The sequence below is a fragment of the Sebastes fasciatus genome, chromosome 19 (genome assembly GCF_043250625.1).
Source record: "Sebastes fasciatus isolate fSebFas1 chromosome 19, fSebFas1.pri, whole genome shotgun sequence".
NCBI lineage: Eukaryota > Metazoa > Chordata > Actinopteri > Perciformes > Sebastidae > Sebastes > Sebastes fasciatus.
This window is the reverse complement of record NC_133813.1, coordinates 9,686,384-9,707,758: the sequence shown is the minus strand read 5'-3', so window position 1 is coordinate 9,707,758 and position 21,375 is coordinate 9,686,384. Positions and strand designations below refer to the sequence as shown.

At 42.2% G+C, this 21,375-nt stretch overlaps 3 protein-coding genes across 3 annotated transcripts in view; 1 reads left to right on the top strand and 2 right to left on the bottom strand.

Moving 5' to 3' along the window:
- Positions 1–7,518, bottom strand: part of tprn (taperin) — a 29,326-nt gene extending 21,808 nt beyond the window's left edge. The window contains exon 1 of the mRNA XM_074617971.1: positions 5,144–7,518. Coding sequence (XP_074474072.1) covers positions 5,144–7,357 — 2,214 coding nt within the window. The 5' untranslated portion in view covers positions 7,358–7,518. The remainder of the gene's footprint in view (positions 1–5,143) is intronic.
- A 2,184-nt stretch (positions 7,519–9,702) lies between these two features.
- Positions 9,703–12,578, bottom strand: tmem203 (transmembrane protein 203). Its single transcript, XM_074617852.1, has 2 exons — positions 12,450–12,578; positions 9,703–11,625 (listed from the first exon to the last, which is right to left on the bottom strand). Exon 2 carries the CDS (start codon positions 11,352–11,354, stop codon positions 10,938–10,940), a length of 417 nt encoding a protein of 138 aa, XP_074473953.1. The 5' UTR covers positions 11,355–11,625; positions 12,450–12,578; the 3' UTR covers positions 9,703–10,937.
- A 1,058-nt stretch (positions 12,579–13,636) lies between these two features.
- On the top strand, positions 13,637–19,764 carry alad (aminolevulinate dehydratase). Its single transcript, XM_074617565.1, has 12 exons — positions 13,637–13,769; positions 15,576–15,699; positions 15,912–15,962; positions 16,492–16,588; positions 16,777–16,912; positions 17,035–17,118; positions 17,600–17,688; positions 18,293–18,348; positions 18,440–18,527; positions 18,606–18,692; positions 18,832–18,961; positions 19,140–19,764. The coding sequence occupies exons 2-12, from the start codon at positions 15,581–15,583 to the stop codon at positions 19,196–19,198; spliced, it is 996 nt and encodes a 331-aa protein (XP_074473666.1). The 5' UTR covers positions 13,637–13,769; positions 15,576–15,580; the 3' UTR covers positions 19,199–19,764.
- The last annotated feature ends 1,611 nt before the right edge of the window (positions 19,765–21,375 follow it).

Sequence of the window (21,375 nt, the reverse complement as noted above, 5' to 3'; positions counted from 1 at the left end):
CAGGAGAGTTACTTTCTGTCTTTATATGTCTTGATTGGAGGGTGTTGCCCAGATCAGTGTCAGTGACGCTGCCTTGGACTTTGGGGATGTGAAGTACAAGGAAACGTCACAGAACAGATTTTGTTTTGGTCTACGGGGCAGCATTACTCGATTTTATTTAGAAAAAAGACAAAGAACTGCTGTTGAATCAATTGATATTATTATAGTACAATAAAGTAACTATAGATATAATTTACTAACACAGTTACTCTTCAAAAATGCACTGTCCCAAGGCTATTTTTTAGATACACCTCAACTTCAACATATCTGAAACGTTTCTCGTGTCGCTTCACTTCAGCCTCAATAAAGAAAAAAAAAAGCATGCAGGGTAATAAGTGGCCGGCTTTTATTTTGAAAAAAAAGAGCAAGGGGGTGGGGTGGTAGGTTTTCAGGAAGTGTAAGGGAGGAGAGATGGGGAATGTCTGCTGGGTGGTAAATAATTAAACACAATGGACTTTCACACCTGTAGCCCAGGCGCACAATGTAAATGTAGGAGTGTGCCCTTTCATTGGCCTTCCTGTGTTACAGGGAGCTTTACCCATTTAGGTTTGGATATTTTTAACCTGCTGCATGCATGACATTTAACCACGGGAAAAAAATAGTGCTTTCTAAACATGGATGAAGATAATGTCCTTCACATGCATGCAGGGTGGAGGAATGTAGTCAGTGCTGCAAAAACATGACTTTGATATGACTGGTGTAGAGGGAGAGAAGTCTAACTTTCTCTTGAAGCACTTTTTAAAAAAATGCAAGTTTAAACTTAATTATTGCACCAATGCATGGCAAAAAAATTCTGAACTAGAAAGACGCTATATAAATGCAAGTCCATTCATCTCTTCTGGTGTCATAAAGAGCTCAAAAACTACTGATTATGAGCATTATTAGTCGAGACTGCAACTGGACTCACTTTCTGATGTATCAGGATCAACATGCCTGCACCCACGTGCTCACTGACGCACATATGCGTTACCACGGTTACCAAATGATCGTGTATAATTATAAACAATATTTATACTGAGCGCTTAGGACAGTGGTTCCCAAATATTTTTGTCCGAAGCACTCTCACAGCCCCATTAGATGGCTTCAAGTACACATTCGATAGATGAGATGGCCTTCGTGGACTCATTCAAACAGAACAAAACACTGGCTGTGGGGGATCCTAACAGAAAAACTAAGATTAACAGCAACTGAATAATTCTCACTGTCAGTAAAAAAAAAGCACAAACCTAATCATTAGCTTGACAGAATCATCATAATTAGCAGCAGTTTAAACAATTAGTCATCTGAGTGGTTCCTATGTGCCAATACGAGGAAACTAGGAACACTGGAAAAAGGCGGGTGAGCTCATAAAATCTCTTTCCCTCTCTCTCTCTCTCTCTCTCTCTCTCTCTCTCTGTGGATGTTGTGCTGACGAACACATGGGTTCGTCTCCCTTTTCCCATAATAACCGGTCAGAGGGAGCAGAGCCTTCAAAAACAAACCACCCCCTCCTGTGTCCTGTTGCCAGCTGTATCTCTCCTTGACAGAGAGTGGCGTCGTCTACCACAAGGAAATCAAAAAAAGTCAAGTCAAGAGAACTCAATCCAATCAAACTGCAGATGAAAAACCGAGTCAATCCTGGCCTGTGTATTTCACTAGAAAGCCCCAGTCGATTTTATGCAAATGTAGGAGTGATGCGGTACAAGAAGCTGCACTTGACCTACATAGCTCTTCCACAATTCCTTCCCCAATAGAGAGGAGGAGATCACAGGAAGCTGGAAGCAAGAGGACCGGCCTTATTAACCACCACCGCACAGGAATAAAGCAATGCACTGTGGGTATAGGGGGAGAAAAAAACAAAGCAGAGTGGTGCTTGAAGAGCGATAAAGAAGCGAGTACACGAGACCGTGCTGGATGTGGTCCAGCATTCAGTCTTGAGAGAGTTCAAAAATCAGAACATGCAGCAAGAGAGTGTGTGATGGATATGGTAAAATATTTTTGGAAAATCTCGAGGAAGAGTTGATGATCTGCTTTGGTTAAGTTCTCAAGTACTGACGTGCATATGGAACATTCTTTTTCAGCCAAGGTCCTCGTAAAAAAAAAAATGGTTTGGCTGGAAGCAGAGCGCTCAAAAAACCCAACACCAGACCAGAACGCTGAGCCGAGAGGCCATTCTCGGAGACTGCTCTCGCACAGAAGCGGCACTGAACAAAAATTCCGCACAAATTATACAGGCCAGGCCAAGCCTCGGTGCTTTTGTAATTGCCTGCGCGGCCCTGCCCAGAAAAGAAAAGGGCCTTGATGATGACCAAGAAGAGCAGACAGACGACAAAAGGAGAAAGTGTTTGGTTTTGTGAGCGACGAGGACAAAAGACAGGATGTGATGATCATGTCTCATGGCCACGGTCACTTGTAGTCTGCATGCAATAAAAACACCACATCCAGGTTGCAGCATGGGTTAGGCTTACTCACACGAGTCAGCAGCTTAAATATCCGTCATTATAAAGTCATGATCTGCAGGCGAGCATCACTCAAACCCACAGGACTTTATTTTAAATTCTTGTTATGATCACAGAGCTTCTATCGATACCAAAAATAAGATTTTTTCGATGATGAAATATGGAGAAAATGCACAGATTCCCATTTTAAGTAATGCTGCAGCAACAAAAAAAATATGCCAATATGACAGTTGATAGAGTTTTAGTCCCAATACCAAAGCAATACTTTACTGATATCCAGCCCGTTCCAAGGGTGTCAAATACCGACGCTTTGTCACGGCCATTGGCGTTCGATATTGCCACACAAGGCACCCTTTAGCGCCAGTAAACCCATCTGCGGCAACAGTAAACGCACATGGAAAATGCTGTAGTGGTGACGTAGTTTAAAGAGCGAAAGAGACACACAACAAACACAAGGCTTTCATCCAGGCGACCGCTGTTCGCGTCCCGTGCGTTACGTTTCACTTTCACTTTACAATCAGCTGTTCGTTCGTGTCACATTTTCCAGTCACATTTGTACAAACGCAGAAGTTTTAAGCCTAACCATGTTGTTTTTTCCTAAAACCACTAAGTGCTTTTGATGCCTAATCTTAAGCAAATGTTTTTGTTTAATTCACATTACGTCTTTACTGCGAGCGAGAAGTGACGCTGAGGGGTCTGACAAAGCCTCAGTGTGATAAGCTGGGATGAGAACGTGTTACGATACCTTGATACTTTGAGAAATATAATCAGGATTTTCTCCAAAATGCTTTTTTTCCCATTTAACAAAAGAAGCCAAAGTCAAATGTATTTGTCTAAATAAAGTAACCGAGATGTATTGAAGTTCAATATCCAGCCCCGCACGGTATAAATGTGATACAGTTTCATTAAAGTGACTGCAGAGTATATTTCCATTTGCTGGTCACTGTTTCCACCTGATAAAATCTTGAGTAGCCTGAGTTTCGTGGCCCAGTTGTAAGAGGTAGTTGGATTTACTTGGAGAGCAGAGGATTACAGCAGACCAGGTCAAGGAAACAGGACTGCCGGCCAACGTCTGGAAGGATACCGGCCTAGATTGAAGAGCTGCCAAAAGGCTCAAAATATTCAGCATTAGAGGCGATGCGGTGCGTCTTTGTAAATCACAGAGGGTTGTGATGTAACTGAATGCATATGACGTTTCCTCTTTGGCAGACAGAGTACAGTAGGCTAAGAGGAAGGGTGAAGCTGGACTCGTAACCCAGCAAGGATGCTGTGGTTCCACGCCCCGACACCCTGAGCATCTGAACCATTACGATGCTCCTATAATGTGTTATGTTGGGTAATAATTCAAGCCACAGGACAGGCTGAGATCTTTGGCTGTCAAGAGCAACACAAACATGCTGAAAATAATGCTCATCACTCGTGCTGATCCGGAGCAGAGTCTGAAAGCAGCCTGCAGCAACTCTCAAAATTAATTAGAAACATTCTCTGATATCTAATTAATCCTCTAATGCTGATGAAACAGGAGCAATTTGCAGCAAGACCTTCGCCAAGCAAGCACCAGATATCTGATTATGATTGTAAGATAACTGTGATGCCCAAAAACACAAACTTTGTTATCATTTAATTATGATTTAGGACCAGGCCTGGTAATATCTCTCAGCTTTGGGCAAAAACACAGATGAATACATCTGTAAAAGAACTTAATAAATGTGTTACGCTGGGACAGGTTCGCAGAGTTGGCCCCAAAATCCCTGCGGCAAATCCTGAGAACTGAATACAGCCTTGATGAGATTGTTCAGTCAATAGGCTTGGAGGGCCACCTAACCCAATAATGCGCTCTGTGACAAATAACATGCCTTTGTGGGACGGCAGTCCGCAGGAAAAAAAAAATCGCTGTGTCGCTCCAAGTGGCTGTGTAAACACACGCTTTTAATCCACTTAGGCGTCAAGGCCTGAGAGCGGGTCAAGTGATGGGGGCGTGCAGATTTAGAGGAGGAGGCACACCCACTCGCCACAACACATGAAAATAACTGGATTTAACCATTGAGGTGGAAATGCTGCTTGAATCCGTAAAAGGCACAGGTGAGCGGAGTGCACTGGCTCGGTTAAAGAACAATAAAATGATGCACTGAGATAAAACACAACACAAATAGAGCCTTTTCCTGTGTGACGCCCGACTCCTAAATTTAGATCAGAGGAAACTTTCATGATCCCTCATGGAAAGATTTGGTGACACATGTTATGCATAAGATTGCAAGGACACAACAACTGCGTTGCTGCAGTGTCGAAGTGTTTATTTTCATTTAAGAAACAAAGATCTGGCAATTAGGGCAGCAAAATAATGAGGATTTCCCTCATTAATGGATCTTTCTGGTGTGTTTTTCATTAACTGATTTATCAGTTAGTCTTTTAAATATCAGAAAATATTACAAAAATGCCCATCACAAAGTCCCAGACGACTAAGGTGATGTCCTCACATGGCTTGTTTTGACTGTTAGATGGTCTATAACCCAAAGATATTCAGGTAACAGCTATTTTGTGGGCATTGTTGCTTGATAAATTAGATTATTAGTTGATAATCAAATGGTTTGATTAATCAATTAACCATCTAATCTTACTGATTCCCTACATGCTCAATACACAGTTTGATCAGTTTTTGCTCTCACCTTCTTGCCCATGGAGCCCATCTTGGAGATGCAGGACTTGGCGAGGGAAAGGTACCCACCGACGACCTCGATCTCCTCCACAGCGGGGTAGCGTTTCTTCAGCAGGGAGCCCAGCTGAGCGTACGGAGCCTGCGGGGGCGTGGACCCCGGCGGGGCCTCACTTGAGGCTTCCTGCTGGGGCGGCTCAGGCGAGCTTGGCTGGCCGTCGGCCTCCGCCCTACGTTTAGGGACCACGGTGAAGGTGTTCCCCTTTCTCCTCTGCACCCCGGGGCTGGGAGCGGGGACACGCTGCTGGGGCTCCACCTCAATGTCGTCTATGTTTGTTACCGGCAGCTGATCCACTGGAGGTTGTTCTGGAGCCGGGGAGGGGGTAGAAGGGACGGGAGACGGGGCTGGGGAGTCTGAGGGAACCGGAGAGAAGGAGGGTGAAGATGGGACAACCGGAGAAGAGGGTGGTGAAGACAGGGCAGGTGGAGAGTGGGGAGCAGGAGATAGAGACCGAGGTTCAGAGGTCGGAGGTGGCGGGGGACTTGTGGCAACAGGAGAAGATGGTTCAGGCTTGGATGGCCTCTCCACTTCCTTCTCCTCCTGCAGTTTCTCCTCAATCCTCATTGAGGGTGTCACGATGGGCATGGGGGCGTGGGAGGTTGGCACTCCTGGCGTGGACACCTTTGCCACTCTGTGGGAAGGGGAAGACCTGACGGGGCTGGATGGCGTTGGGCTGCTCGTTGCAGATGATGGAGCAACACGGCGCTTGGGGATCACCGTGAAGGAGTTGCGTGACTGCAGGCGCAGGTTCGCGAGGGCCCTTGCTTGGGAGTCCCCATCTGGAATTTGGGTGAGGTCTGGCTTTGGGGAGGGACGGATCTCAAAGTCAGACGAGGAGGAGCGTGACACCTTGAATACGATGGGGCTTGTTGGGGACTCGGCACTGATACGACGGGTCTCTGGAGAGCATGGCACCTTGGGTTTGGGTGGCATCTCGGAGCCCTCCCAGTCTCTCTCTCTGACGGGCTTGGTTTGCCCCCAGTCTGGCTCATCACCTCCACTCTCCTCGAACCGCTGACGGTAGGAAAACACAGGCTGAGGGGACCCGGGAGAGCGCTGGGGGCTGCCCAGCTCAGATAGTGGCTTTGGTTTGGAAGACGTTGGACTCTGGAAGACAGGCGACGATGGCTGGCTGGTACCCGGGCTGCTGCTGACCGATGGCGACGGGCCCAACGGCCTGACCTTTGGCACCAGATCTGGCTGTGGCCTGGACCAGAGTCGTGGAGGTGGCCTGCTGCTGCTGTCCAGATCCAGCAGGTTCTCCGTGCTGTGGGACTTCTTCTGCAGCTTCCCGTAGTTGCTGTCAAACTTCTGCAGCATCCGGCTGACCCTTCCATGCCCATCACCTGTCCCATATGATGATGACGATGATGATGATGATGGGGCCTCATGATGATGATGATGCCCCAGGGTGCTCAGGTTCTCCTCACTCTTGCTCAACGTGGTGTCATAAATGACCACTTCCTTGGCTCTTATCTCGGTGACAGCACTCCCTCTGCGGTCCAGGAGGTCGTTCAGAGAGCTGTAACTACTCACACCGTTCTGCTGCCACTTGGATGGTTTAAACCCTCCAGCTTCCGGGAAATAATCCGGATCCGACTCAATTATGATGATGTTCTCAGCGCGGATAGTCCGGATACCCGGTACGCTGCCGTACAGCTCCAGGATGTGCTGCACCGGACGAGCTGTGGAGGCGGTGGAGGCAACGGTTTCTCGGTCCTGCCGCCTCCTGCGCTCCTTCTCCAGCTTGATGAAAGGGTTCTCATCCAGCGGGCCCAGGCTTTCCTGGAGCACCAGGCTCTCATGTCTGTCGTCCTCTCTCTCCAAGGCGTCCGTCGTCTCTTTGTTGTTGGAGGAGAAGTGTTGACTGGCCGTGGTGATGGTGTAGCTCCGCCCGGTGCCTCCGCCGCTCTTGGGTCCACTGTTGCCGTTAACATTCCCCGTTTGCTCGCCGTTAACCCGCGGAGACGAGGAGCCCGCACCGCCACCGCCACCGCCGCCGTTGGAGCTCGTCGTCGTCGTCGTTGTCTCCACGGCAACAACACCGGCTCCTCCGCCGCCCTTCGCCTTCCTCCTCTCCAGGATCTCTCGCTTCCAGGCCGGCATCCTCGGGCTCTCTTGGCCGGGCTCTTGGCGGAGGACGCGTACCTCTCCTCCGCCAGACATTTTGGGATGAAGAAGAAGAGGAGGAGAGAGAGGCAGTGAAACCTGTATCTGTGTACCTGCAGCACCGATCACCACATCTCTATTTTTCCTCTCCTCTCCTCTCTGCTCTCTCTCTCTCACTTCTCTGACTCTCTCCTCTCTTCCACACAGACCCTGAACGCGGCCCCGCCCATCCGCAGCAGCACGGCTGGTCCCATTCTGCTTCCTGATTGGTCGTTACTGCTTATAAGACACGCCCCCTTTCTTTCACATATGACGCAAACCACGCCCGTTTCTATTGTTGACCGGGCAAGGAAGGCCTGTCAATCAAAAGTGTTGCGTTCATGGTCAACCCGCCCCTCCCTGTTTTTGTTTAGTACTGTATTTAATACTATATCAGTGGATGCATCTTTTATTGAGTGATTAAATATAGATTCGTTGTACTCATACTGCTATATTTAATACCCTATTTCATTTTTAGAAGTTGTAATTGTTGAATTACAACCCTACTGCAAGACTAGGTTCATTTAGCACATTAGAAATGTGTGAAATGTTATTATTGCTAAAATCCAGTAGCTTCTTTTTTATTATTATTTGACTACATATAGTTTTTCAATAGTTGAGAGACTAAATATAGATTTGTTTGTACTCGTACTGCTATATTTAATAGCCAATTTAAGTTTAAGAAGTTGTAATTATTGAATAACAAACCTAACCACCCACATTGCAAAACTAGGTTCAATTAGAAATGTGTGAAACAGTATTATTTCTAAAAAAAAACAAAGCTTTTTTTATTATTATTATTTTTCTACATATATTAGTTCAATAGTGTTCCGAATTCATTTTTATTTTTTTTTATTTTCTTTGTATAATTTTCCTTTTAAAACCGCCTGCAGTACTTCATTTAATTTCAAGATTTATTTCAAACATGTAGAATACAAAATAAAATAAAAAATAAAATAAAAAATAAAGAAAAAGAATGAACATACCAACAAGTGGACAGTCAGAAACAAGTAGTATTTACATACAATGAAAAGCATAAGAAAAAAAATAAATTGTCAACACTTGATGCCTCGATTTACATATTTCGAAAAGGAGTGAGAAGAAGTATACATTTATTTAATCCCACCTCTTCTCCATAAATCAATTATTAATTATTAACCAGCTTCCTTATTGAGCCATACATATACTCTAATTAAATTTACCTAAATTTGTCTAACTATAATTATTATTATTCTAACTATAATTATTACCTTTAATCTGTGTCATACAGAAATATTAATTAATTACTGATATAATTATCCTTACCAAACTATAAAATTTGTTATCAATCCAGAATTCTTCTCATTCTACTTCTGTAACCAGTGTTGCAGTTGATGCAGTATAGCTCTAAATTGTTTTTTGTTCAGGTAAGTAGTAGTATAAATAGGGACTATACAGTGCCTGGTGGAGGCCGACGACTATTCATTCAGCATTTGATGGTGATGCCACCTGTCGATAATCCGGCTGCAGTAAACACCTGAGCTGAGAAGTACAGCCTGCTGCACATGAATCAGCACTAAGAGGTTCTATTCTTGGGTACTACAAGCAATTACTGTACCTCATCAAACATTTATCGCCGAGCCATAATTAAGAACAGCAAGGGCTAAAGAGGACAGGGGAGGAAGATAATCAAATGCATAAAAGAAATAGGTCAAAATGTGTCTGCAGAAATTAAAGTACAGCTGGTGTAGCTGGTCATGCTAATATTTCTGGGAATTTGATTGGTGACGTCAAAAAGAAGGAGTTTTCAGGGGGAGATAAAAAGTCAATATATGTCACATAGTAGTGGTGTACATCATCTGAAAGCTGAGAACCTGAAGATTAATTTGAGGTGCAGCTCAGCACTTGTGTGTCAAGTTGTTCTATTCATTAATAAGAAATAGAAATTAATAAATAAATCCATCACTTTAATTGACTTGCTTGGTTAAAAAAAGGTTAAATAAAATAAATAAATAAAATAAATAAATAAAAAAAATGAACATGTCTACATGCAACAATAATGCTGTTTATCTTTGAAAGAACCCTCATAGATGTACAGGATATGCAGTGTGTTGCATTATTTAAGTAAACTGATTTTCACCACATGCTGTTTATGTATGTATATCTTGTGGTTTGTGTTGTTTCATATGCAAGCTGATGTTCCCTACATGAGTCTGTAAATGAAAAATAAAAAAAAAATAAAAAAAATATGGTCTACACACACACATATATATAAAAGGCCAGTGGTGCCTCCTGGTGGCCAGGGAGACCAAACCCAGTAACAGACTACTGCATATCTACTTACACCCATTACCAGACTTAAATATTCATTGGACGACATTGGATAAATGTTGATGGTTTATTTACATGTATATACAGATGACAATAAGGGTGCCATAACAAGAACATAAATAAGATTTGGGGAATTTCTTTCCAAAAATCAACATATACATATTACACATAATTTCACATCAGGAATAACCTTAAAATGAGGCCTTAAAATACATGCAGCACATACACAAAGTAGGATCACGCTCAAATCAAATTACATTACATATTGTACAAATAAACAGCAATATTCAGGGAAGACGTGTGCACACAATTGACTGCTTGTGGAAATCACATTCAGTTCCTCTACATTGGGGTGAGGCTGTGAGCTGACAACAAGTTTCAGAACCAGCTTCTTGCTGCTCAGACCATTCTCACTGATGGAATTGACAAGCTAGGCAACTTGGGGGTTGGGGTTGTGTGAGCAACACTCCCTGTAACAGGCAACAAAGTGAGACACATGATAATAAACCTAACCAAGTTGTGCTGGCAAGCAATGTCTTCTTCTTCTAAGGGAAAAAGCAATAAAGCTGCAGCAACTCCTTGAGCTCTGTTACACATGACAGTTGCCCAAAAAAGGTGCCTGGGGCATTACAGCCTTTCGGTTTCACCTGTTTATTAAATTTACATGTGATGTGCGCACATGTGTATTAAAACATAACTGGTATACATTTTCCTCATGGCTCATTGTCTACCATTGATTGCACAATATAAAGGCACACCATGTCCCAAATACACATTTACTGCCCTGACTTTTTGTATTCCTAAAAGTATCAAAAACTTACAGCCATAATCCACCCTGATGAAAAGGGAGCTTAGAAAATATTATTATTATTATTATTATTATTCATTTTCTAGTTACAATTTGCTTCCATTCAGTCCTCAGAATCAATTAAAGGTTCACTATAGCAATGGGTAGCATTAAGTATGTTTACACTACGCGGCCAAAAGTGAAATACTTTTCAGTATACTGAAATACTGCATTATAACTTAAGCGAGCAGTGATAGTTTCTGTTCATTTTGAAGCTATTAGAAACACAAATGTATACACACTCTATTATGGACCTGGGAACATGTGTATGGAAAATTGTTTTGGGGGTTTTTTTGTAAAAAAAAAAAAAAAAAGGTAGCAATGAGCCAAAACAAAAACCACACCATTGTTATGCTTTAAATCTCTAATGGCAGAGGAAGATTGCGCTCTGTTCCTGTGTTGTCTGTGATGTGAAAGCACAACTACACTAGCTGCCTCTCCTCAGTTGACGCGGCACGCTCGTATCATCAGCAGCTGCAGCAGGATGAACAGCGGCGAGACGATGAGGCCATACCACAGGTCTCTGGCTTGCTCCTGCTCCGCCAGCTTCTGGCACAGCAGCACCTCGCACACCAGCTTCAGGCTGAGCACCGTCAGCACCCAGAGGAGCCGCAGCACTGCAAGGCGCTTCTCATTCTCCTGGTAAAGACGGATGGACACGATGGCCGTGAAGTAGGTGCTGAGGCCGTCGGCAGCGAACAGCGGGACGAACACCAGCCACCAGCTCAGCGAGGGGGTGAACAGGTCAGCTCGCAGAGCAACCAGCATGCTGAAGACAAGCAAAGCTAGCAGGTGGAGGAAGAGTTCAAAGGTGGCAAAGCCCAGCCACTGGACCAGTTCCCTCAGGGAGAACAGCATAGCTGAGGACAGCAGGGTCTTCAACCAGGGGACGGACTGACTGAGGACGGCCGAGTCACGCACTAGGCAACCCTGGTAAGGGGCCAAAGTGCTCCACTTTGTTAGGGTGGCAGAGGGTGAGGAGGTGATAAGTCACTGATTATGCCTGGGCAGGAATGGTAAGGTACTGCAGAGATGACCCACTTCACTCTCGGCTACATCTTCAACTCCACCCTGAGGAGGATGATGATTGGGGAGGTGACTGCAGGACTCCAGTCTCTGGAAACCCTTCCTTTTGTACGATAAAGAAAACATAACATTAGAACAAATCCACAAATCAGTGGAGAACACCCTGCGTGACGATGTGAGGAGCTGCAGCTCTATCAGCATTTTCAAAACCAACTTGAAACGTCTGTTGAAAGCTGCTCAGCTCTGTACTCACTGATCTTTATTCCATGGGCTTCATGACTTGCTTTTACTTGACAAGCATACTTTGTGATGTGCTATTGTGTGTAGCTGTGTATTGTATGTTCTTTCTTGTATGACTGTAGTATGTTTCTTTGTTTTGACCTGCCAAGGGACTTACAGATGTGAATTAGATTAAAGCTATAATCTGGTATACGGTGCATCAAATGGTGACATTTATGTTTTAAACTGTACATGGTCCCTTTTAAAGAAAATAATAATAAAATAAAATAAAATAAAAGAGGATACAATGTGCTACATCTGACAGAACTGATGAAGAAAAGGAAACACCCACACATTGTCTAGTAAAGCATGAGTAGACAGGGCCCCAAATCACATCACATCACTACATTAGTAAACAGCTAGTGGGAATAGGCAGTGATTCCAGCTATATCATTCTTTCACCACATTGTCAGTTCAATATTCAGACTGATTAACCTCAGTTAAATACTGTCTGACTGGCAGATTGACTTTAAAGTGACACTAACAGTGTAAATATTAACATTACAATTACATGGATGATACAGACCACTAGCTGTGTGAGCTAACCACAGACAGTCAGAGATGACACAGAGCTCCTAATTACCAACACAACACACGTGTTTAGGCTTATACAAAATGTATTTTACTTTCACCACGTTATTAATTTACCTTAATAACAGAATAACGTTGTCTCCTCCATCCAGCTGGACGCGAAACTGCCAGAACACAAAGCTAACAAGTCGTTAGCATGGCAGCTTCTTCTTCTTGTTCTCGCCTTCTGGGAAATCTCGCGAGAAGAGAAAAAAAACCGGGATTGTACGGTGGCCGAAAGGACTAGTTTTGGGTTTAATTCGCAATTTTTTCCATATTATGTTATTTTTTCGTGTTCCACATGTAATAATCACCTTACGCTGTATGTTTTATGTTACATATATATAATAATAAGAATATCATATCTAATATTTAGGGGTTTCTTTATATAGTTCGGTTTAACAAACATAAGACTCCAGTCCAGTAGGTGGCGGTAGTGCACCCTCAAGTTGCCGCAAACCAACGAAGAAGAAACACTGGTTAGTGATGGGGATTCCGGCTCTTTTTAGTGAGCCAGATCATTTGGCTCAGCTCACCAAGAAGAGCCGGCTCTTTCGGCTCCCAAACGGCTCTTCATTTTACTACTTCTGCCTTTTCTAATTCAGCCAAATTTAGCGCTGTTTTGACCTATGTTTAGTATGTGTGCAGATAAATTACTTAAATTATTCAATATAATTATACTAAACCTTATAATTAATCAATTAATTAACATTATGATAATCATATGCAGTTTGGGGCAAAACCATGCAGTTTTTTTATGCAGTGTAAATGTGTTTGCCTATTCTAAAAATGGTGCATTTAAATATTTCTGCACACTGTGATCCCTAAACAGTCTTGGAAATGCATAAAGTGGGTATGACTGGAAATGAGCCCAATTGTATTCAGCAGGTGGGTTTTAGGATGTTAATAATTTTAAAGATAACATAATATTCAATTAGGGGAACTTGGGATCCTCGCACCATTTTGCGTCTTAACAATAAAATACATGTTTACTTTTGGCCCGTGGTCCACCATTGAGTTCCAGTTTTGGCCCTCCAAGGGAAAAAGTTTGGGCACCCCTGCTGTACACCGTCAGCGCGCCGCGCACCCCTCCCACCCCTCCCTGCTTGATGGTGTGATCCTTGTCTGTCATCACCTGATTGGTCGCACAGACGTCATTAACACAACATTCAGTCACAGTCAGTGCATGGAGTGCCCGTGGCGCGGAGAAGATCGTCCTATCATTCTGCCTTGAATTAATAAAAAAAAAAAAAAACGGCTCTCGGACGGGAACCGGCTCTTATCTTCACTTAAAAGAGCCGGCTCAAAGATCAGACTCGTTCGCTACCGACACATTACTAACACTGGTAGTTGACTGAAGTGTGGAAAAGAAGAAGTCGCAGACTCTCACACTCAGAGGTAAAGTACACCGTCTTTATTTAGCATTTATGCAGTGTGCATTGATATTTTTGGATTGTAATAACACCAGTTGAAGACATTAGTTGCTATGGGTCGAGGCTAAAACAGTCCCAGTGCAGTGCACAGCTAGTTTGAAGGTATTTTCCCCAGTCAAGGTGACAAAATGACATGTTGTAATAGTAACATAGCCTGTTCTGGTTGAATGACACATGAGCAAATAAAGCAGTCATTAGTCGTGTGTTTCAAGTTCATGTATAAAATATAAATGTATTTAAGTTCACTGCTCCATGTAACAGAAATGGCTTGTCATCTTAAAGTTGTAGTTTGGCATTTTTTTTATTGTTATTTTTTTTATTTATTTTGCACAATTTAAGATCACACAACATAACAAAAAATGAATATGAATAATATATGAATATGATTATATAAATACAAATTATTCATATTAAAAAAATGAATATGAATAATAAAAATAATATGAATTCATAATAATGAATAATATACAGTGCAGGAAGGTGACATAATGACATGTTGTAATAGTAACTTAGCCTGTTCTGGTTGAGTGACACACTAGCAATTAGAGCAGTTTCAAGCTCATGTATAAAATATAAATGTATTAAAGTTCACTGCTCCATGTAACAGAAATGGCTTGTCATCTTAAAGTTGTAGTTTGGCATTTATTTATTTTATTTATTTTGCACAATTTAAGACTACACAACATAACAAAAAAATTAATAATATACAGTGCAGTAAGAGGCAAAAAACCCACTGGGCTTATCTGAAGCCTCCTCCCAGAGACACGATTAATATAAAGAAATAATATGACTACATAATAGTGATAACAAACAATTAGAACAAGATATATATATAATAACAATAAAGTAAATATATATTAAAAAAAGACAAGTGTGTGTGTGTTGTGTGGAAGTGTATGGTTTAATGTTTGTGAGGAGGATATTGATTTAAATATCTATAAAGACTTCTGGGCAATCGTAACCAAACAACATTGTGAGTGGGAAAAAATAAAAAAGATATAAACAGATACATGGACAACATGAGGAAAGCAATTACAAGACAGCAATTAAATGACCCTTTAAGCGACTTTTGAGACATTTGACAGATGAATGTTTTTTTGATAGATGTGAATAGCGACTCCTGACCTACTAGCTAAAACTGACCTCTACTAGTGAGGAATTTAGGAGGATGAAGATCTAAAGATTGACGGGTTGAGTAAGAATGGACCTGAGAATTTGTTTTAAAATAGGTCTTGAACTACTCAGGAATATAATTGTTATTATTGTTATAATTATTGCTGCCACTTTGCTTTAATATCCGAGGTCATGCATTTAATGGGAATTATATTATTGCACCATGGGTAACATCAGACCATTGTTAGCAATGCAGGCCCTAATATCACAACATTGTATAAATTATACTATTGAATTATTGCCCAGCCTTATTGTCCCTTACATAAAATGTATTCATAATTCAAGAAAATGATCTTTGTTCTGCTTTGAAAAACAAAAGTAATATCATTGGTGCTCAGAAAATGCATGGAGAAAAAAATGGTTACCCATTAAGATAAAAGGTTCATATTTAATAGAGTTTGAAAACCTGCAGCCTGCTTATTCTGCAGGGAGACAGAGCCAAGCTGCTGTTTAGAGAAGCAGCATCACGCATGCCTGGTCAGTTTTAACGGTGACTGAGCTGAGATGAAACACAAGAGTGTGAGAGCGGTATTCTGACTAAAGTCCCCTGTGGAACTTTTTGTTTTCTATCACTAACGGTCTCTCATCTGTCTCAGAGGAAAGATGCAGACACCAGCGGAGTCCATCCTCCACAGCGGCTATTTCCACCCAACACTCCGATACTGGCAGACCTGCGCTGCCGATTTAAGACCCGACAACCTCATCTACCCCATCTTCATCACGTAAATTAAATTCCTATGTTTCCAAAAATGTATCCAGATTGTAATCACATGAAAGGACAAATAAATTGTAGAGGAGTTTGACTGATGTCCCAGAGATCAGGGGTCAACAACTATGTTTTCACCACGAGGAGTGGAATGTAGTACAATACTTTGGACGTTACGCTTAAATGAACTTGGTCTCAATCTTGGTTCTTTGTCACTCTCTCCTACAGAGACAGTGCAGATGCTGTGGAGCCCATTGGCAGCCTGCCGGGACAGGCCAGGTAAGAATCATAGCAACACATCCCATCATAGCCATCCCATAACTGCAACAACAAAGCACCGGTTTTCATGAGCAATTTAGAGCACTTGTTTCTGCCCATAAGTGTGTTGATTGGGGGGGTTAAAGTGTTCATTCAAAGAAAAATCACATGACACACAGTGTCACCCTGCAGCTGTGAACCCACTGAGGGTGTTGTCTTCAGATAAAAGCAGTCAGGCTGGGCGGACCCAGAGCCAAACACTGGACCTGGACCAAGATAAGAAGAGAATCCGTTAGACCTTTATTCCTCACACAACAAAACCAAACTGCAAACCCGCCTTCACATTTTGTTTGCTTCTGAATTGAACAACACACAGGGACTGAACTGCACACCGTTCTTGGAAGTTCCTGTTTGAAATGTGACATTTTCTGTCAATATTTATGATAATATAATTTCTAGTTCTTGAGTAAAATTTAATAAAGAGGATAATTTTCATTGTGATTTCAGGCATTTCCTGAAAGATTTATATTATATGTATTCCCTTCCATAGATACGGGGTGAACAAGGTGGAGGGGATGTTGCGGCCGCTTGTGGAGAACGGCTTGAAATGTGTGCTGATTTTTGGTGTCCCTGCAAAAATAGAAAAGGTATGTAAAACTAAAAGAAAGGGGGAAGATAATTTAAAGAGGCCCTATCATGCTTTTATGCTTTTTCCCTTTCTTTAGTTTTTCTAATATTTTTTTCTCTCATAAATGAGCAACCCAGCCTCTGTAAATTGGCAGCAAACCTGCTTCCCTACGCTCAAACACACCGTGATCTTGTCTCTTCCCGTTAGGACGAGAGGGGTTCGGGTGCCGACTCAGACGACACGCCGGCTGTACTGGCGGTGAAGAAGATCAGATCTTTGTTCCCGGAGCTGCTGGTGGCGTGCGACGTCTGCTTGTGTCCCTACACATCACATGGACACTGCGGTCAGTGTCTCCTCTGACGATTTATCTTCATTTCACTCAAAGAGCAGCGTAAAAGGACAGAAATAATGTGCACACATTTGGATTTTATTACTAATGTTATTTTCTGTTTTTGTTTCCTGCAGGTATCCTGAACGATGACGGTACTCTGAACAATGACGCCAGCTGTCTGCGCTTGGCGGAAGTGTCTCTTGCTTACGCCCGAGCTGGTAAATCCTGTTTCCAAACATATAATAGAAATAAGCACTACTCTTCCTTCTCCTTAGTGAGCCTCTCCATTTGGTTGAAATAATCTGTGAGAGTTAGGGATACACCTGTGTTTGTATTTATTTATTGAGCCTTTATCATCACATATTTTCACTCACCCATATCTTGATAGAGAAGCTGATATGTCTATATCTATGTCATTTTGGCTATGAAACATTGCAAGTGGAAAAACAAGCTTTTCAGCTTTGTGTATGTGTCGTTAAGTGAGTTCTAACACATGTCAGAGCCAGAGCTACCATGTAACTTGCATTCTGGGATTTGGGGGGGGTAGCAATTAGTGGTAGATACACTTTACAGTTAAAAAGAAAGAGACCACATATCTTAAATTTGACTAATTTAAGACCGACCAAACTGATCAATAATGACTGACAGTATATTAGTGTGTCCCTAATCGTGTTGTCTATGTCACGTGTTGCTCTGCAGGCTGTCACATCATCGCTCCCTCTGATATGATGGATGGAAGAGTCAGAGCCATAAAACAGGCCCTGATATCCAATGGTTTGGGAAACAAGGTAAAGGACTAATCCCTGCAGTTTTAAAGAAAGATACATGTACAAACTATAAAATCAAGCATACCTCAAAGGAAGAGAAGCTAGTATACAAAAATGGCTCAGTAATTTCCTAAAACAGCTGGGTACTGTAGTTTTTAGCAAACATTTTGCAAACAGGAGGACATTTTTCAGCAGTAGATTAATACTCATTTGGTGCTCTAGTGCAGTGGTTTTATGGGTATGGGGACCCACAAGGGTTCTTGAGGGGGTTCCAGGTGTTCTCCAGCAAAAAGAGAATTGAATTTCACTATAAGTAGTAGTAGTAGTATATGTGTGTGGGATTGAGTCAAAATAATCTACAGTGTGTGTGTGTGTTCATTGTAATGAAGGACATGTCACCCAGTGCAACAGTGTGGCTCACTGATGTGTTTTTAATAGTTTTTGGACAACAAAAGAGCTCTAAATCACAAAGGAAGAAACACACAACTCTTATTAGTATGATCAATTCATTGTTGGTTTTGGTCTTTTCATGGGATTTGTTGACAGTAAGAAAGATATAGTAAATAGCAAAGCTTATTATAAAGGATGTAAATGTAACAAGATGTCTCTTTACTCTCTCCTCCAGGCTTCAGTGCTGAGCTACAGTGCAAAGTTTGCCTCTTGTTATTATGGTCCCTTCAGGTGAGTAGGCGCTCCAGCATCAGGTGTAAACTCATCAGTGAAATAGCACTTTGAAGTGAGAATAGACTGAAGCTGCTGTTTTTGTATACAGAGATGCTGCGCAGTCCAAACCTGCGTTTGGGGACCGACGCTGCTACCAGCTGCCTCCTGGAGCGAGAGGACTCGCCCTCCGAGCTGTGGTAAGTTGATTTTGCGTCTGTGTACATTTGGGTTACGGGTGTTTCGTAGGAGATCTCACCGTTGTTCTGTTGCTGCAGGAGCGAGACGTGAGAGAAGGAGCTGATATGCTGATGGTGAAACCAGGTCTGCCCTATCTGGACATCGTGAGAGAAGTCAAGGACAAGGTTTGTAACTAAATCAAATAATGTCATGCAAAAATGTCAGAGAGATATCTTTTAAAATATTTTGGAATATAATTTTCCATTTGGAGGAAGTGTACGCACTGTGATTAATCTTAGTTTTTCCTCACACGTCTCTCTTCAGTTCCCTACTCACCCCCTGGCTGTGTACAACGTGTCGGGGGAGTTTGCCATGATTTGGCATGGAGCGCAGGCCGGAGCGTTCGACCTGCGGGCTGCTGTGATGGAGGCCATGACCGCCTTCCGCAGGGCAGGTGAGAAGAGGAGGAAGGGCGGGGTGGTATATATGTATAAGTGCAATAAAACAATTTTGTCCCCAAATATGGATTCATGTTATTGTAAGTTGTCTCAGTTCTGCTCTAGATGTAATCTGACTTGATGCAAAAAAAAAAATGATTGATACATTTTCTTTCTCCATGCTCTGTGACGCAGGTGCTGACATCATCATCACCTATTACACACCTCAGCTGCTCAGCTGGCTGAAGGAGTGAAGAACCAAAGGCTAGGCGGACATAGAGACGGACCAACAGACAGACTCCTTTTAAAAAGAACAAACCTGCAGTTGACTCAATCATGCTAACAAAGAACGCTAAGGGAAATAAAATGTATGAAAACTGGCAACCTGTGAATTTTTAGGCCTTTTTTATTTGACTTTTTCTGTTTCGTTTTGAGATAATTCACATATCAGTATGCACAAGTTTATCTGAGCAGCAGGTTGATTTGCAGCAGTGATTATTTTTAAAGAGTCCTGTATTCATGTTATATTTCTGTTTTAAAGCTTTTGAAGGGCTAATATGGAGCTGAACACTTAGAATGTAAAAATCGACAATCTTGTTGGTGTTTTTTCTATCAGGAGATGTCTCCTGTGTGTCATTGGGATCAGCATTAAATGAAGCCAGTCATCTCTCTCTTCACTAATGGGATTATGGAATGTATATTTGTATGACTCGTGGGAACACAAATGTCTGATATATATGTTACTGATGCCTCAACTTAAGCACTGTCATCCCCTTACAAGCTCTTATTGACCAGAGGGAATAAAATCATTCATTCAGAGCTACAAGTGTGTGTGTGTGTGTGTGTGTGTATTTTTTTTCAAGTTAATGCATATTTAGTAATGCACCACCTTTTTACTTTCTTAGACAACCTCACCAAGACTGTATTAGATACCTTTTTACACTTCCTGTCTGTTACGTAGCATCACAGTGTCAATTTAAACAGCCTGAATGTCATTACGTCAGAGTTGCAGTTCAAGTAATATTCAAATATACTGACAGTGATATTTTGACAGAGGATTTCCTTCTCCGTAGGTTGTTGGGTATAATTCTGGGAAATCTAATTGAGTCTAACTGAGGAATAGACTAGCTGAGGGTTGAAATTGTGTACAGTATACCACAAAAGTAACTTCTGGAATAGCCTACTATAAACATTACAAAATCAGTTTGCTCAGAACTGCTCTATTCTAGCTTGATGATCCGTTCAGTTTGACACCAAACAGAACTACAGCCTCCAGCCGCTTCGTAGTACAGGCCTCTAGCGTCCAGGTGGAGGGGTCGCACAACAGCAATAAGTATAATTTAACATCTTTATTTAGTTATTTTGATGGGGTAGTTTTTTTCTGTCTGCTGCAGATGGTTGAACTCCCACACTCCTCTGGAATTATTCTGCGTTGCCATGTGTTGATGACAGTTAAATGACTCATTGCTAAACTAAATGAGTTATAAGTTGAATGCTTTTGCAGTGAAAAGCCCTTGACTGCTGACGTACGATGAATCATTAATGTCTAATTCAAGGTGCTGCTGTGTGGGCGAGGGCGATTACCGCTTGACAAAAAAAAAAAAAACATACAGTAATACAAGCAGCAATCAACAGCATCCAGGCACACATGAGGGACTGGAGCGCTGACCCCCAAACTGACCTCTGACCTCAACAAAGACATGCATGTGCACAGACTGGTAGTTTCTAAAGAGGGGTGGGACAAAACAATTTTTTTTTTTTGTGCAAACCAACAATAACATTCTCTTGTAATATGTCTAAAGCATCACACAATGTTGATGCATTTTACCTTACCCAGACTTTTGGGTTTGTTACTCCTGAAAATGTTAAATTTGAATGATTTTTTATGAGCCACTCTTGCAGCTAAGGATGGCAGTGTCAGTAGGTTGGTCCACCACTTTGATCCAGGTGCCAGTCAAATAATTGTCGGGCTTTTGGCAACAAATCATAATAAATAGGGCTGTGAAGGGAGACTTGAGCCATAATCCAAGGCGAGGCCACCAGGAGGCGCAATTCAGTCACTTTGATTAATATGCAGCCATGTGTAGGCAAATCAATCAAATCAATCAATCTACATCACCATCAACAGGCAGCTTATTAACTAAAAGTTGACACCTACAATCTGCTAGAAACCTATGAAATCCAACCTGTTAATAACTGGCCACACTTGACTAAAAACCCACTGGTTGCTCAGCAGTAATTCCGCACTGGAGACTGTAGCAGCACCTAATGCACTCTGTGAAGTGGCAGGCAGAGGGAGACTCACACCTACTTTGAGAGCTTTACTCATACACTGCAAAAAATTAGGTCTATCAAATAGATTAACATGTAATTTAGTCTCCTGCAATTTGCTTTACTGTCACATTTTTCATGAAACAGGAACAGCTTGGCT